Below are 18685 nucleotides of genomic sequence, written 5' to 3' on the forward strand. Positions count from 1 at the left end.
GGGATCCTATCAAGGCAGCCTGCTCAGCTCTTACCAGTTCCCAGTCCCAAAGGCTCTTTCCCCTATGTGGACTCAGATGGATTGGGGAGAAAGTGTATGCTGGTGCCCTTGTGCTCTCTCACCATCCAGGGAAGCTTCCCTTACCTCATGGATAAGGACCTTTTTATACCCTCCCCCTAAAGAATACCCTGCCCCACTCCCCCAGTGCCCGCCCAATGCAAGGCCTATCAGCTGTACTAGGGGCAGCCCTAGAGTCTCACCCCACCCCCACTTGGCTGCTGGTGGCCTAACTGCCCTATTCCATACTTTGGGCACCAACCTCTCCTCCCTGCTGGATGTTCTGCCTCCCGGAATGGGGTGGCTGCCCTGCTGTTCTGTCAGCCTATCCCTGGTGTCATGGTGGAGTGGGATTGTCACAGGGTCCATGCAGGCTGGTGCACTCCACCAAAGGCCTGCCCACTGTCTGCCCAGCTGCTGTCTCTCTACAGTGGCTGGACCTTGTTGCATCTCCCTCATCACTTCTCTGACCCCCTCTCCCACCACTTTGGCCAGCTGGCTTGTGGTCCTCAGCAGTGTGCCTCCACCTGGGTGTTCAGTGGGCTTAGGGCTTCTCCATTGTGGAGTCAGGCATGCTCTACTACCTGGTCCCTGCCTCCGTCTCAGGCCATTCCAGCCATCTGTCATGGGCGTTCCGGCACGTCCCAATGAGTTGGGGCATTGGCGGCATTGGCAGTGATTGCAGGTGGGGTCAGGCAGTCCAGGCAGCCCTCCGGCAGGTCCAGTGGGCTCGACTCTGGACTACCAGCTTTTAGAAACAGCATAGGATTCTGCCATTCATTTCTTATATGCCAGTTCTCACTTGTACCTTGGGGGGAAAGCACATCTAAACTGAAAAACTTTGTTTTAGGGCAGCTGCACAGTATACATGGCCAGCACAATTGCAGCAGTGATTTCATTAAGTGTAGTATACACGTCTGTACATTTTAAAATGTGCATGAAACCATGATTCTCAGATGTGCATACACAAGTGTGTATAAGGAAACATTGGTATAAATATCAATATGCACACAGCAGTTGTGTTGGCTACATAATGTGTGAAGCTTCAGTCTAAGGCAAAAATTCCCACCACAGACCATACACGAAGCAACAAAATCATACAGGATCACCAAATTGTAAGCATTTAGCTTAATTGCTTACCTGTATAACAATGTAAACAAAGCTCAGGCTTGCTGTGGATAATGGCGGATAATTAGGGATGGAAATGTCTTTTGCTTCCATTTTTCCAGTTGCTGCCATTGTGAACAGTTTTGGTTCACCCATTTTCTTTTCTGGTATTGATGATGTAACTTTGTACTATATTTATAATGTTTTATCGACGCTCAAATATTGTTGAAGATGCATACATTTTTAAGAGAAAAATTCAGCCCCAGCAAATAGAAACTGGAAAGAAGGATTCATTTGTTCAATTCAATCATCGAATTAGCAAAATTGAAATAGGGATATTCAAATTATATTGGAAAGCTTGTGAATTTCAGTAGCATTCCCTGATGATAATTATCTTGCATAGTCTCTTTAAAGTAAAAAAATTTCTAAATTTGAATGAATAAGAATGATATTGTACAAAAAAGACAGTAATCTAATGATGAATGCCTTCAATGGTAAAAAAAACCTTTTAATCAACTCCTCTGTATGTTTAAATTGTATGTACAAAAATGTATTATAAAATGAAATCTGGATTTTAAGTTTACTGCCCCATAACCTACAGATTTATGAAGTTTTTTCTCTGTATATATTAAATATGTGCCTACAGCAGCAGATATATTAAAAGAACATTCAAGTTTTAAAATAGTGTTTTAAAATATTTTCTCACTAAATTAGTATAGTGACATGTTTGTTGGGGTTCATTGTTAATTTCATTTCCTTTTGCTCAGTCAGCCTGACAAGGAAACAATAAGTCATTAATCTTGGTTTAAAAACAATCCTTTCTCCTCCTTTTTTTGCTGAACAATAATGAACAATCTTGATAAATTTGTCAGGAAAATGAATGATAATCATTTGCTGATCGACACTAACCTAGCAAGGAAGATTAATAATAAAGTATGTATTAACATCGTTAAAAAATGTCTGTTGCCAATGGATTTCAATTACAACAGAGGCAATGCATTTCACTTAGGATAGTGCTGTTTTATCACAATCTGTGTGCAACATGGCTATATGAATCCTGCACTGCTGACAATTCAGTTTTTGAGAAGTGCTTGTGAAATATGAACGCTTTCCCAAGTCTGAGGTTCCAACCCACACTGTACATGCATGAAGGTCTCGCCCAAGTACCTACTGAACGAATGTCTAGCACTGCCAGGGCATATTCTCATTGCCTTTGAGTTTTGGCATCTTTCATTTCCAGAAGTATAGCGCTCTAGAGAAAATATCAAATATTATTAAGCATCACTTATGGAGCATATTTAGGGTTTAAATTGCTTCATCTACTTTAGGTCACTGTTGTTTTTTATTTGGTTTATAAGTGGGGTTTTTGGTACACTCGATTTATTCCTGATTTTCTTAGCAGTCAATCTCCAAGCATTTAGGTTTGGATCTTCTGCACGTCTGCCCTCCTTTTGCATTTTTACAGTTGTGGGGTTGGTTTATTTTGTTCTGCATGTGCCTTAAATAGCCAGGATTTTCAAGTGAAGGTGTTATCATCATGTGTGGCATCATCAGTGATGTCACAGCACCACCTTGTGCAAGCTTATATAGGTAGATGAATATAAGGGCTGGATTTAAAAAAAAATGCAGGATTTCAGTCCAGTGGCATCTTAGAGACCAATAAGATTTTCAGAGTGTAAGCTTTCCAGAGTCAGAGATACCTTCCTCAGACACAAGTAGAAATGGAGATCCCCGAGCCTTTATATCTCAGCCAAAGGTGGTTAGGATATTACAAGGGAGGGCATCAGGATGTAAAAGTACAATACAGCTTGATTAGAGCAGAAATTAGCATCTATATTGAGATAAGAATCTTAAGGTTTTTTTTTTTAAGAAAAGAATCTTAAGTTTTTCTTCAATCCCTGGAGGTGTCCTTGTTCTGAATTTATCAATAAACTCCATTTCAGCAATCTCACATTGTAATTTTCCCTTGAAGTTTCTCTGTTTGAAACAGCCACTTTTAGATCAGCAGTGGAATGTCTTGGAAGATTAAAATGTTCTTCCCCTATTTTTTGAGTGTTGTGATTTCTAATGTCAGATTTATTTCCATTTTAAAAAATTGAAAATGAACACAAGAGGAAGTCTTTGCATGGGGAGCAGCTCCCCACCACCCATACCTAAAAGTTCCCCTATCCAAACCAGACAGCTCTGCCTGGGCTGACCCAGAGTCAGGAAATGGAAGCTGGCACCAGTGGAGCAAATTGACCTCTGTTGGGAATAGAGTCTATACCACCAGCAGCGATGTACTTTTCAAACCATGCTGCTTTTTTCTGGCACCAGAAGCGGCTACTTCCCCTCCCCTGTACCACCAGAGCTTTGCAATTTTTTTTTTAATTGCCTATTTCATATGGATAGATTGATCTAACATGGTAATAAAAGATGCAGCAGATTCTCTGAATTCCTAGCTTTCATTTTTTAAAAAATCTTTAGCCTCTTCCCTTGCAGGTAAAAAAGAAAAAAGTCATATTTCTGCAATGGAAAGAGCTAGCAACTTACTTTATTTTTAAAATGAAAGTTCGGAATTCAGAGAGTCAGCTGCACCTTTTATTACAGTGTGAGGACAATCTATCAATATGAAATTGACAATTTAAAAAAAGTAAGTTTCCAGCCCCTTCCATTGCACAGATATGCCTTTTTCCTGATACACAAGGGAAGGGGCTAGAGATTTACTTATTTAAAAAAATGAAAGCTAGGAATTGAGAACCCACTGCACCTATTATTGCAATGGCAGGTTGATATATAAATATGAAATGGACTATTAAAAAAGATTAAAACAAAACCAGAAAGGGGATAAAGAAGGAAGGCGAGTAGTGGTTTGAAGATGATGAGTATCCAATAATCAAAATTGAGTCAGAAGTGGGTGAGAATGGGTAAGACTAACAAAACCAAAAGAAACATTATGCATGAGGGGGGCGGAAATCAACTCAAAATTGGCTTTCAGGAAAAAAAATGGGGTAAAAGTGGTCTCAAAAGAAAATGGAGAGGGACTTGAAGTGAAAACTAAAGGCAATGAAATGCCTGCAGAACTCAGGGAATAAACTTGTCCTGGCCTATGGGGCCAGGACAGACATTTTAAAAAACCTTATACAGAAAACCCCAGCGTCCTGCCACCCTGTAGATCCTCATTCAAGTTATGTGTTGGAGTTATTGCCACAAGATAAATCTGTTTCCTTTAGTTGGTGCCTTTAGTTGGTGTTTCTTCTATAGCAAGCCTGACCAGCCAGTTGTGTTCTCATTTGAGTTCCCTAGAAGCTTTGGTTCATCCAAAGTAGCCCCATAAGAAGATGTTAATAGCCAAGAGAATGATAGCATTAATGTTGCAAACGGTTTTCCACAATGGCTCTTCCTTGATGCTGGTAAGTTTCCTTTCAAGGGCTGCTTGCTCCTCTCTGGTTAAAGTGGGCTCTGGAGTGGTGGAAATACCACAGAACCAGAAATACACTTTCTTCCAGCAAGGATGTTTTACTTCTATAAGAAAATATGGGAAAGGAATTTTGTTTGGTTTAGTGTCTATAGATATCTCATTTTGCATTCTCTGCAGGAGAAAAAGAAATACAAAGATCGGGTCCCTGTCTCAAAGAGATTATAGTCTAAACTAAAACCATAGAGAGGGAAGACTTTCCCCCATTTCTGCTGCTCCACCTGGAGGTATTGTGTGCATGTGCAGCAGCAAAATGGGACCCCGTCCGTTTCCGCACGGCTTACCTCAACCCGGAACACTGCGCAACATGCCGGAAAAAAAACCATGGAAGATCATGTTTTCTTGCACGAGTTTTGCATGATGTTGCACAATATCACGCAAAACTCACGTGAGAAAACGTGATCTTCCGCGGGTTTTTTTCGGCATGTTGCGCAGTGTTCCGGGTTGAGGTAAGCCATGCGGAAACGGCCCCCCTCTCCATATTGTTTTTGCATGGTGAAACAAGCTTGGGAGAAAGGCAGGAGCTCTCCCTTTCCTGGTGGCAGCTTTCCAAGCCCTTTTGTGCTCTCCTTTTTTAATAGAAGCCATTAGTTGCTCTGTGACTGTGCCGAGTATGGATTGGCTCTGTGGCAAATTCATAAAAGAAAACGTGTAGAGTAACCCTTTGATTTTCATCTTTGTTCAATAACTAGGAGATAGCACAGCTGTTCTCCCCCCCCCCCCGCATAAATGCTTGCTTGGACAGAAACAGATAACATACCTGTATATTTTTTATGTTCTAAATCATCATTCTCCCATGAAGTAGAATCCAACCCATTCTCTTCCTTATTAGAAGTCATCTCTGCACATTGGTGCATGTGATTCTCAAAGCTTATTTCTGGAGTTTTAATATGTCTAGTCCACCATGTTAATCGAGCAAGCTGGGTAAAGCGATTGGAAACAAGAAGAGGGATGTTATGTGACAGCTAAGGGCTAAGAGATAGAGAGATATTTGGCACATGATAGAGTGAGCATTCTTTACATAGCATTTGGGACTGCCTCTCCCCTTAAGCTCCACTGCAGCAGCTTCTCTCATCTTAACAGGGCCTTCTGCAGGTGCCGCCTTGCACATGGGCGAAATCAATAGCTGCCTGTACATGTATATGGCCCTCACGTTATGAAACAGCCTACCTGAAGAGATCAAGGAAGCTCCCACTCTCTTGGCTTTCTGCAAACAATGTAAAACTGAATTATTCAAGGGGGCTTTTTTACTCAGATAGGAGGGCTGTGTCCTAAGGAAGTGGTGTCAGAGGGATGAATCAGTCGAGGGATTAAGGACCTTAGACTCACTCTACCACTATGTGCTCCTATGTAATATGTGTGGCTGTGCATATGATCCTATCAGGTAGTTCTATGTTGTTTAATATTGTTTAATGTAACAGATTTAGAATTGCTTATGCTCTGTTTCAGCTTTTCTTCAACTCTGTATTAGATGTCTGCTGGTTTTAAAACATTGCAAATTTGCATTTATAGTCCCTATTACATTGTTTATTGAAATGTCCTTGAAACTGACTTTACTGATCCACACTGTGTAATCTGCCTAGAGTTTCAGTGATAAAAGTGAACATTAATTAATTAATTGATTAATTAATTAATTAATAAAAAAGAAAGAAATACCAAGTGTTCTACCATCTTTCACTCCACTCCAGAACTCCACATCCAGTCATATGTGTAAATGGATCTTTTATTTGCATTATTGATCTATACTTCAAAGGAAGGTATGTCTGAACGGCTTCTTCATTGCTGAGGGAAGTTCACAAATGCACTGAAACTTCTGGGTCCAATAGTTCAGGACACTTAGTTTAAAAACTGGAAAACTGAACATGATTGGCCCTAAGTCATTAAGGGAACAACCCTAAGTTAGTTGAAACAGAAGTAAAGCCTGTTGAATTCAGTAGGACTTAATCCCTAGTAAGTGGGTATAGGATTGCAGTCTAAATTTTCCATTACCAAGCAGAGACATTAACCAAGGCTCTGGTGTGCATCCCGATTTTTTTAAAGATAAAAACATGTTGGAAGATTTTTCTTTTAAATGCCACCCACCATACTAAGAACAACAATGATACTTTAAAAAGTTGTAGAATTGCTTCTTGGAAGAAGAAATGGAAAAGTATCAGGCAAACATGATTTGGGAATACAAATTCCTTGGTAATTTTAGATTGTGGAAATTGAGGAGTCTATGATTTCATGTTATTGGGCTTCTCACATGCTCAGAGACTTTTCCTGTCTGTCAGAGAACATTTCCTAGTTCCACTTATTTAGATCCAATTCAGACTTGTCAAGGTGCTGTTGGGTCTCTGGGAACCACAATCTGCAACCACTTAGACTAGTAATTTGTTTGGAGGCAAAGGCTGCTATCCCCAAATCCCCTTACTCCATAACTTTTCTATACATATTATTGTTTCTACCGCTGATCAGATCAACAAACCACACACTTTAAAGGTCATTTACTGTCGTTGCGTTAACTTTGCTTATCCAGGAGTCTCTTTACACGAGACATCTTACACAAGAATGTTCAAGTATAGGGAGACGCAATGTTAGCTGGGAAGCATAGTTTAAATTTCACCTCCCCTTTGGGAGAAGCAAAGAGTTCCGACACTTTTCGAGTCTCTTCTGGGATTTAAAAGGCAACAGTTAAATCACTATCACCATCATCACTTGTGTTCTCTTGTTATTTAAGTATTCTGAAAATAAGTCTCCTTCCCCTTTTTGGAAGGGGAGCAGCCTGATTCTCCCTGAAAACACATTGGAGTTTCAGTAACTGGAAGGAAATGCATGGGTCAGATGAAGTCTCTAAGCAAAGGAGATATGGGAGAAACTAACATTTATTTCAGTTGGATGCGACTAGAGTATTGGGTGAATATCAAATGAAATGAGAATGGCGGGTGTGAAGAGATTCCTATTTGTTCTTCATATGCCAGCTGCCATGGGATGGGGGGGGGGGCAGTGTTTCTTTAAAAGTTGGGCAGAAAAGTGCCATCAAGTATGGGGAAGGAAGAACTCCCTTCGCAGGTGCCCACCATTTTTGTAAAGAACACCCCCATCCCCCTTTCTTCAAGAAATTTCCTGAAGTGGAGCTTTGAAAAAGGAGTGTAAAATGTTTGGCCAGAATCAACACCTCTACCCTCTTGAATCTCCCAGCAAGGTCTCTTGCAATAAACGTTAGTTTCTCCCAGGGCTTTTTTTCTGGGAAAAGAGGTGGTGGAACTCAGTGGGTTGCCAGCACAGGGGGCAACTCTTGGCAGGAGGTGGTGCCCCTGGTACTACATGCGTGCCCGCAATGTGCGCGCACACTCCCAGGGCCAATGTCGTCACTTTGGGTCAGCTGGAACAAGGGAGGAGTTTTTAAAAGTTGAAATTGCCCTTGGTGAAAATGGTCACATGTCTGGTGGCTCCGCCCCCTGATCTCCAGACAGAGGGGAGTTTAGATTGCCCTCTGCTCTGCTCCAGCAGTGCGGAGGGCAATCTAAACTCCTCTCTATCTGGAGATCAGGGGGCGGGGCCACCATGTGTCCATTTTCAAGAGGTTCCAGAACTCTGTTCCACCGCGTTCCAGCTGAAAAAAAGCCATGGTTTCTCCTGTATCTCCTTTGCCAGGAGACTTCATCCAACTCACGAATTTCTTTCCAGTTACTGAAGCTCCCATCCTCTGTGTTTTCAGGGAGAACTGATGATGCAAAGATGATGATGTTCGTGATTTAACTGTTGCCTTTTAAATCTTAGAAGAGGTTTGAAAAGAGTTGGAACTCTTGAGTGTCCTTGTGTAAAATGTCTCGTGTAAACAGACTCTATGTCGGTGATTTTGGGATGTCAGCCAGTCTCCTTTTGAGGGAGATTCCTTGTTATGCTCTAGTGTACGTGTTACAGCCCACCAACACCTTTTTTTCCTTTTAGAAAAGTTTGTGTTTTTGGAGGGGAGGTTATGCAATGTTCCCTCTAAGCTGTGCAGTGTTGTGAGCCAAAAATCTACTTCATGAGCTGAAACAATTACTTGCATTAAAGTTGTTGAGCGCGCCTTTTTTAAAAAAAATGTATTTCAATCTACAAACACACAAACAAACTACAAACTAATTTGTATTGTTTCTTGCTTAGAAACAACAGTCATTCATACATGGTTTCTAAATATAAAGCAGGATGAGGCAAGAACAGTTTTCAAGGTGACTCAAATCCAGAATATTCATAGAATCATAGAATCATAGAGTTGGAAGGGGCCATACAGACCATCTAGTCCAACCCCCTGCCCAGTGCAGGATCAGCCTAAAGCATCTCTGACAAGTATTCACCCAGCCTTTTCTTGAAAACTGCCAGTGAAGGGGAGCTCACCACCTCCCTAGGCAGCTGATTTCACTTTTGAACTACTCTGACCGTGAAAAAGTTTTTCCTAATATCCAGCCGGTACCTTTGTGCATGTAGTTTTAGCCCACTGCTTCACGTCCTACCCTCTGCTGCCAACTGGAACAGCTCTTTGCCCTCCTCCAAATGACAGCCTTTCAAATATTTAAAGAGAGCAATCATGTCCCCCCTCAACCTCCTCTTCTCCAAACTAAACATTCCCAAGGCCCTCAGCCTTTCCTCGTAGGGCTCAGTCTCCAGACCCCTGATCATTCTTGTCGCTCTCCTCTGCACCCTCTCGATTTTGTCCACATCCTTTTTGAAGTGAGGCGTCCAGAACTGCACACAATACTCCAGGTGTGGCCTGACCAAGGCAGTATAGAGAGGGGCTATGACCTCCTGCGATTTCGACGCTATGGGCTCTTTGATACAACCCAAGATTGAATTAGCCTTTTTTGCCACCGCATCACACTGACTGCTCATATACAGTTTACAGTCCACGCTTACCCCAAGATCCCTTTCACATATACTACTGCCCAGAAGTGTATCCCCCATCCAGTATTTGTGTTTCCCATTTTTGTCGCCCAGATGTAATACTGTGCACTTGTCTTTGTTGAATTGCATCCTATTCACAGCTGCCCACTTCTCCAGAGTATTCAGGTCTTGTTGAATTTTAATTCTATCTTCTTGGGTGTTTGCTACCGCTCCCAATTTGGTATCATCAGCAAATTTAATGAGCAGCCCTTCCACTCCTTCATCCAGATCATTGATAAAAATATTGAAAAGTACCGGGCCCAAAACCGAGCCCTACGGCACCCCACTGGACACCTCCCTCCAATCTGATGAAACGCCGTTGACCACCACTCTTTGAGTGCGGCCCTCCAACCAGTTCCCTATCCACCGAACTGTCCTATAGTCTACTCCACAGTCTTCCAGTTTGCCCATCAGAATGTCATGGGGGACCTTATCAAAAGCTTTACTGAAATCCAGATAAATCACGTCAACAGAGTTCCCCCGATCCAGCAAGCTGGTCACTCGATCAAAGAAGGAAATCAGGTTGGTCTGGCAGGATCTGTTAGGAACAAAACCATGCTGACTTCCCCGGATCACTGAGCGGTCCTTCAGATGCTTACAGATTGATCCCTTTAAAATCTGTTCTAATATCTTCCCAGCAACAGAAGTCAGACTGACCGGCCTGTAGTTTCCCGGGTCATCCTTCCTCCCTTTCTTAAAGATTGGGATAACATTCGCTCTTCTCCAATCTTGTGGCACATCCCCAGTCCTCCAGGAGGCCTTGAAGATGATGGAGAGGGGTTCTGCAAGTTCTCTGGAAAGTTCTTTCAGCACTCTTGGGGGCACCCCATCCGGCCCAGGGGATTTGTATTCATCCAGTGCAGCCAGATGCCTCTCCACTACCTCTCTGTCAATGTCAATTAGCCACTCAGGTGTCCTGCCACATTTTCTACTATCTCTAGATGTGCCTGAGTTCTTCAGGGAGAAAACAGAGGCAAAAAAGTCATTAAGCCTGTCTGCTTTTTCTCTGTCCTGCATCAGAGTTTCTCCATCTACTCCCAACAGCGGTCCAATTGCCTCTTTTACCTTGCGTTTGCTTCTCACATATCCGTAGAAGTTTTTCTTATTGTAGCGAGCCCTCCTGGCCAGACCCAGCTCGTACTGAGCTTTGGCCTCTCTGATGGCTGATCTGCAGTACCTAGTAACCCTCATATACTCCTCTTTAGAGGTCTGTCCTTCTCTCCATTTCCTGAACATTTCCTTTTTCTCCCTTGGCTTATTCTGGAGCTCTCTGTGCATCCACATCGGTTTCTTGGAGCCCTTACCATGTTTCCGTCTTGCTGGGATAGTGAGGGCTTGAGCTTGCAAAAGCTCATGTTTGAGAATGGCCCACCCTTCGCTCACTCCTTTCCCTTCCAGCACACTCCCCCATGAAATGACTCTCATCAAGCCTTTGAGTTCATCAAAGTTGGCCCTACGAAAATCTAACCTACGAGTCTGTCTATGAACTTCCTTGGCTCCCCACAGCAACTGGAATTCAAGAAGGACATGGCCACTTCCCCGTAAGGTCCCCACCACCTTCATCTCATCTACCAATTCTTCCCTGTTGGTTAATATCAAGTCTAGTATGGCCGAACCCCTTGTAGCTTCCTCCACCTTTTGAAAAAGGAAGTTATCGGCCAGGCAGGTCAGGAAATTGCATGATTCATGACGCTTTGCTGAGCCTGTCTCCCAGCACACATTGGGGAAGTTGAAGTCACCCATAATTACAAGGTTCTGATGTCTGGATACTCTGCCAATCTGTTCAAAGAGGGCAGCATCCATTTCTTCTCGCTGGTGAGGTGGTCTGTAGCAGACTCCAACAATAATACCCTTTGTCCTTCCTCCCCTTATTTCTACCCATATACTTTCCACCGGGCTGTCCGCCCCATTCTCCATAACTTCTTGACAATCAAGCCCTCTCCCCACATACAACACCACTCCACCTCCTCTTCTACACTTCCGTTTTTTCTTGAACAACTCATACCCATACACTAGCACATTCCAGTCATGGGAATCATCCCACCAAGTCTCAGTAATTCCTACTATATCATAGCCCTCTGTTTGCAATAGAAGCTCAAGCTCTTCTTTCTTATTGCCCATACTTTGGGCATTGGTATATAGACACTTGTAGCCTTGTACCTTTGTTTGACCTTTCCTACCCAGGTGGGTCCCCACTGTGTTCACTTCATCATTGAAGTCGCCATGTCTATCGTCCCCTGCCTCTTGTGGCATAAGTTTAAAGCTCTCCTGATGAAGTTCTCCAGGTTCGTTCCAAACGTTTTCTTCCCTGCCCTTGAGAGGTGAAGCCCATCATGTGCTAGAAGGCCTTCTCTAAAAAAACCTATCTCATGGTCCCGGAAGCCAAAGCGCTCCTGCCGGCACCACCATCTCAGGAGGTGGTGGGCTCTCCTTCCTTTGAGGTATTTAAGATAAGGCTAGATGATCATCTGACAGCTATGATGATTCTCTGACTTAATATGAATGTACACAGATCAAGAGAAGAAGTGCATGAAGGAATGAGCCAGTGCTTGGCTCTCATGGCCCTTTCCTATATGCCCAGGGTAATGTCAATCGCCACTTTAGGATCAAGAAGGAATTTTCCTCCAGGCCAGATTGCCCAGGGATCCTGGAAGTTTTTTGCCTTCTTCTGGGCATAGAGTAGGGGTCACTGAGGGAGGTGGGAGGATAGTTGTGAATTTCCTGCACTGTGCAGGGGGCTGCATTAGATGACCCTTGGGATCCCTTCCAGCTCTATGTTTCCATGAAGATGTTCTTCTAGGGAAAAAATGCCATCAGGTTTCTAATATGCATCATTGTGCAGACTGCATAGTTAATGGCCTCCTTATTCTACTTGGAAAGTTAACTCCAAAAGGTCATTTAGGAAAGAATAGTAGTTTTAATACTTTAAATTTCAGGCACAAAATCTAGAAGGCAGTATCCAGCTGACACAAAGAGTTGTCTAATCTGAAGATTTATAACTGTATTTAAATTATTTTTAACCAAGATGAGCATCAGACAAGTCTAATCTTTCTTGTCATATTGTGCTAAATTGCTTTGATTTGATGATCCTCGTCTTTCCTGAAGAATCCTTGTAAATTTGTGTGTGTGTGACTTGTTAAATCTAACTTGAATGTAATGAAGTTAGAGGACAAAAAAGATTCAAGTGGCATTTCCCTTTTCCTGACACAAATGATGAGTGAAGACACAAGAAAATGCATTATGATTAAATAGTTCTAGTGGAAGCCACAAAACACTTAAGCCAGTTTAAGTGTAGGTATGATTAATGTTGTAACTCTTAATGCATTTATTAGTTTGATTTGAAAATGATGCAGGGCCAAGGGCCGCTTTTGTTTCTTCTTTTTGTATAGGATGCACATTTGTGCCAAAAGAGGGTTTCCTAGTATCCTTTTGGGAAAATATCTATTGCTTTAAAATCTCAGTGGTACCAAAAGTCAGTGCTCCTACTGAACTTCCAACCTACTGTTTGGGGCAATCTCCCGTCTTTCCTGTTTTAAATCCATAATCAGTGCCCTGCACACTATACCGTGTGGAAGAGAAATGTGGATAAAGAGACCAGTCAAGCAGCAGGATGAGAGATTGTTTCTTCCTAGCTCCCTGTAATATTCTGTCACTGGCATGCAGCCCTGGCTGGGATACTGGGGTAGAGAGCTGGTAACTATTTCCCTTGCTAGGCGAGGGTGCTTGAGTCACCCTTCAGTAGCTTGGTACTACTCCTGGATATCTGCCTCCTGTGCTGGGGACCTCCTCTTGTATTCTAGCAACTGTCCAGGAATACGTTTGCTCAAGGTTGCCCTCAATAATGTTGGCTAGTGTAAGGGATGTGTGGCAAGACTCAAGATAATGTTTCTTAACTAACACTGCAATCCTAAGAAAAGTTACTCCATTCTAAGCCCATTGAAGTTAATGAGCTTAGAGTGGAGTAACTTTGCTTAGGACTGCACTGTAAAACAACTTCATTACCATAAGGGCAGAACTCTAGGGTAAATACAGTATAGAACTATGATATATGCTAAGGAAATAAAAGGCAAAAGGTTTGTTAAGCTAAATGACAGTTTATGTTATCATGTCAGCAACGAAGATCTGGTTTGGGGGCAAAACCAAAGCAGTTCTGGCATGGTAGCAATGTATTGATGTCACTTCTGGAAGTCTTGCTCCCACCATCTCGCCCCACCAGGGATGACCTGGCAAACCTATGGCAGTAGGGTATGGGAATGGTAAGGCTGCTGATTCTTCTGTATATCCACCCATTGTTGTACACCCCGGATCACATACATACACATTTTCACACAGAGATGTTCACATAACTTCTTATACACAGATGCACAAACAGCTCCTTTTTGGGGTTCATCCTATATATGCCAAAGGGACATAAACCAATGTGAGTTTGAGTTTCTATAACCCAAAAGCTCAAACCCAAAAGCTTAGAAGCCGAAAGCATGCCAGAGCCACTTGCCCAATAGCAAGACATTAGCACATCAAAGGCTGTTGTTTTCCCATTGGCCTGTAAAAGGGACCCATCCAGGATGGAATGGCCATTTCCCCTGAGGCTCCAGTAGAGTACTTTATCACCATAACATGTCAAGCTCTATCTGCCCCATCTGCCCACTTACTCCTCCTTCTATGACAAAGGTATAATAGCTTTGACAGAGACAGGTACCATCTCTAGATAGAAGGCCTGGCAAATCTTAACAGGTTATCCAAGTAATTTCCCATGTGGAAGGCATTTCAACCAATATCTTGGATATTAAGATGTAGATTTCCTCTGCACATTATCTGCTAACTTCAGCATGATATTTTCTGGGTCTCTGGGGTGACTTGCTTTCTTTTCACTGTCTCCCTCAGAATGTCAACCATTTTAGAAAAAAAACATTAGGTGAGGAGAAACATGTTATGGAGAAAATGTCAAGAAAACATGTATGCACAACCTTTTATTCATCCAGCAACTAGATATTGTGCTTTCCAATTATATATTAGGCATGTGCATGGTTAATTAGCCTGTTTACTACTCACACAACTGCTTAGCAATACATAAAGCAATACATGATAATCAGCTGCCCTAGATACCATTGATGAAGGTTACTATTTATAGTGGACAAAATGAGTTTGCCACAGTGCACTATAAGCATTGTGACAGGAAACTAACAGACTATCCGGTCTTATTCCCTCATTCCCTCACCATAATCTGGTACAATGTTAGGATTTCACTTCCTCTGCCATTCTCCATTTCTTCATATTCTCTTCATCCCCATTTATAAAAGAAACTTTTTAAGTATTTGGGAAAATCTCCGCCTCGGTTTCTGCTGTAAAACTAGAATAAATCCTTCTCTTCCAAAATGTCATTTGGCACCTGGCAGTTTCATTTCAGCTTCACAGTCTTAAATTTAATTGTAAGCTCCTTTGCAGAGTTTTCAAGGACAACATGACACAATATGGGCTGCTACAATGAAAACATATGAACTCTGAGGCATACCAAACAAATTCTTTGCATATTTGTTTTGTGGCTCAGCATCCATCACCACAGGGATGGGAGAGTGTCCAAAACAGCAAGGGAAAATGCTTCTGCTTGGTTTTCTTAGGCTATAATTGATTTAAAGGTACTACTCAAAACACCAGATACAAATCTCCCCTCCCCTTCATGTCCATTAACTATCTATAAAGAACAAGGTCAGTCTGGGAAAGTTGTACAGGGACAAGGGTTCTTCTGGAGTTACACATATGTCCATCGCCACTGTAGTTTTATTATCTGTAATCTATTTATATTGGCTAAAAATATAATCATTTGGAGGTAAGAGGGAGATGCTTTTTCCCATTTTCTTACTAGCAGTAGTGCAGAATGAAAATAAATGATTAGACCTGAAACAAATTGTACTTTTCAATTCAATATCATTTCAGTTCAAATGCAGTCGAATTTCATTTATCCCAACAGCTTGTGGAAGCATATTATATAGAGAAGCAGTGAGTTTTCACCTCCTTTATCATATTCCCAGTTTGTAACAACTCTCTGAGTGGGTTTACTATACTATCATACAGTATGAGCAATGTCTGTTACACTGTGAGTTGAGTTTCAAGCTGACTATAAGATAAAACAAGTATGCCATTTTGTCTTCCCTTGGCAAGTTCAGTATAGATCCACATCTTGTATTCTCAACACATCAATTTAGCAATTTATGAAGCCACACTTCTACACATAACCAGACAGGCTCCAGTTCAGCCCAAAATGGATCTCTGAGAATGTCCAACGTAATTTGAATTGGTTAATCATATATGGAAGTGCTCAGACAGATTCCTGTACAACATTCACCTAGAGAAGATTATGGAGGTACCCTTCTGTTTAATGATTTTTTTAAAAAAAAACCCTTTTCATAAGGTCATAAACCATGGAGGAAAGGAATTAATCTCATTTTCGATGTTCCTGAGCAGTCAGATACCATAATTGGATGTAGCTAGGCAGAAGGGACAATAGATGCAATGCTGGGTTCCACCTCTACCCATTTGGTCTATATGTTTTCTGACTATGTAAAGCCCCAAACTGGACTGATTCTGGGAAAACTTGTCATCCCACCCCCACCATTTTAGCACAGTCAACGAAACAGAGGTGTATGCTATCAACTCTAAGTTGTTCGATGTAATTGTGATCAGTTTGGCATAGAATGTTCTCTTTCACAATACTAGTGCTTCAACAATATAATCTTGTTAGCTTATAAGACTGATGCTGTCTCTGTTGAAATATGAGAGAGGGTTCAATTAAAGCCATTACATTCCCTCCTCAGCAGTCCATTGTAATATGATTTCTTCCCTACTGCCTGCCTCTCTCCTTGATAGGATACACTGTGGCATCCTCCCAGCATGGAGCCCTGTGTTCCATTTCCTGTGCTCACTGAACCTGAAGAAGTTTTTAACTCCACAATACCTGGGAAGTGGTGTGATTTGAAATAAGGTCATCTTTGTTGGACAAACTAGCCTGCTGTAGTGCTGAGGTCCAAAACCAGCACATTCTAGGAAAACAAAGTCAACAGAGAACATTTTTAAAAGGAGAGATTTGATCTTGGAGAGCCACTTACTTTTTCCTCTGGAATTGGTGGTGTGCAAAGACTAACTAAGAAAATAACAATGGCCGTGAGTGCACACAAGATGATAGCGAAGTACAAATAGTGCATGTTTTTCAACACAGCTGGCCTTTTGTCCTCCTCACCACAGGAAGGCACCCTGTAAATAAACTCCATAATCATCCGAATAAGACCGATGATTAGGCCAAACATCAGGCCCCAGAATGCACCCTAGGAGGAGAACAAAGGTGACATGATGAATAGAAGGGTTGGAAATATCAGCTTGTTTCATTTTCTTTATTAATGATTATTTTTTCTTTAAATCATCATCATCATCATCACAACAACATTTGATTTATATACCGCCCTTCAGGATGACAACACCCACTCGGAGCGGTTTACAAAGTATGTTATTATTATCCCCACAACAAACACCCTGTGAAGTGGGAGGGGCTGAGAGAGCTCCTAGAAGCTGTGACTCACCCAAAGTCACCCAGCTGGCTTCAATTGGAGGAGTGGAGAATCAAACCTGGTTCTCCAGATTAGAGTCCTGCGCACTTAACTACTACACCAAACTGGCTCTCACGCCAAACTGGCTCTCAAAAGTAGTTTTTATACAATTGTTAGCTGCCTTACTTGTTAAGATTGATCTAAAGAAAAGGCTTGATATATATTTTCTAAAATAAATATGCCACAGGTTGGAAAGGATCATGATTGAAGATATTCCTTTATGAGTACTACTGTCATCTAGTAAATTGTGACAAACCTAGACCTGCGTTGTCTTAGTTCAGATATCGTTGTAGTCTTGGGTTATTTAATTAAGAAGCACATTACCTATTTGACAGGTACTGGGATACTTAAGCTTCATTCATGGGGCGTTACAAGAAGGAGTGTGTACATGAAAAAAATTCAGTAAATTTGGATTCAGTAATGCCAAACTGGAAAAAAAACCTTTGGTATTCTCTGAATTCTGAATTAATTTTCTAGTTCATTTCAGTAATACAGAGCAAATTCACTAAAATTTGGTAATATTAGGCCATTGTTTCCTATGAGAAACCCAATTCCAGTATATCCAGAGGCCTGGGGGGCATAATTTTTGACCAAATTTCCCCAAATTTTCAGGAGACCTGTTCCTAACTGTTCCCTAATGACCTCTTTCATAAAGATTGCATCAGAGGGGGGCATTTGATGGCCCCCAAATAAAATTCCCCCAGCCACCTCCATTCTCCATTATTCCCTATGGGAATGAGCCAACAGAAGAGGCTAGATAGCCATCTGACAGCAATGCTAATTCTGTGAACCTAGACAGATCATGAGAGGGAGGGCAAGAAGGGTTACATAAGTGCTTAGTTCTTGTGGCCACTTCTTACATGTCCAGGGTAATGTCAATCACCACTTTGGGGTCAGGAAGCAATTTTCCCCATGCCAGTTTGGCTAGGGATCCTAACAGTGTTTGCCATCTTTAGGGTATGGAGCAAAGCATGGGGATGTGGGAGAATAGTTGTAAATTTCCTGTACTTGTTACCAGAACTGCTCTTTATTATAATGGGGAATTAGCTATAGCAGTCTGTAACTTAAAATTAGCGCGGATCTTAACCTATGTCTACGGAGGTCCCGATCCCAGACACTCAAGTGAAAAAGAGGCAGACTACAAATAGGTTCAAACACGTGTATTTTCTAATAGTGTGGCGTAAGCCTGAACTTGCACATACATACAAGAAAACATACAAGGTCTAAGAAATACAGAGTAGGAAATACAGAGACTTTCGCATTAGCTGGTTCCCAACGATGGTAGAGGGAATACTCACTTATCCTGAAGCGAAGCAGAGACACAACAGCGAGGTGGCCCAATGCCAGCACTGGGACCACAGACGGACAGCGAGGGGTTCTGGATAGGATGGCACGAGCACCGAGTGGTCTGAGAGACCAGCTTAAATACCCCAAAACGTACCCTGGGGCTGGTGCTGTACTTGGTGGTTCTCACAGTTTAAAACAAAGGTTCTAATGGGCTACTGAATAGCTTGGATGGGCCACTTTGGTAATCAGATTGTGATAAGTGACACCTCAGGAA

The 18685-nt window shown here is 42.0% G+C and overlaps 1 protein-coding gene across 4 annotated transcripts in view; it reads right to left on the minus strand.

The window, feature by feature from the left end:
- Positions 1-18685, minus strand: part of SLC5A9 (solute carrier family 5 member 9) — a 105093-nt gene that overhangs the window by 15031 nt on the left and 71377 nt on the right. For 2 of the 4 annotated variants that reach the window (XM_054979160.1, XM_054979161.1), the window contains exons 13-15: positions 16630-16845; positions 5382-5541; positions 1644-4668 (exon numbers count right to left, since the gene is read on the minus strand). In XM_054979160.1, coding sequence (XP_054835135.1) covers positions 4460-4668; positions 5382-5541; positions 16630-16845 — 585 coding nt within the window. In that variant the 3' untranslated portion in view covers positions 1644-4459. Of the gene's footprint in view, positions 1-1643; positions 4669-5381; positions 5542-16629; positions 16846-18685 lie in introns of those variants that run through there. The other 2 variants (XM_054979162.1, XM_054979163.1) reach the window with 2 other exon arrangements.

This window comes from Eublepharis macularius, chromosome 5 (genome assembly GCF_028583425.1).
Source record: "Eublepharis macularius isolate TG4126 chromosome 5, MPM_Emac_v1.0, whole genome shotgun sequence".
Taxonomy (NCBI): Eukaryota; Metazoa; Chordata; class Lepidosauria; order Squamata; family Eublepharidae; genus Eublepharis; species Eublepharis macularius.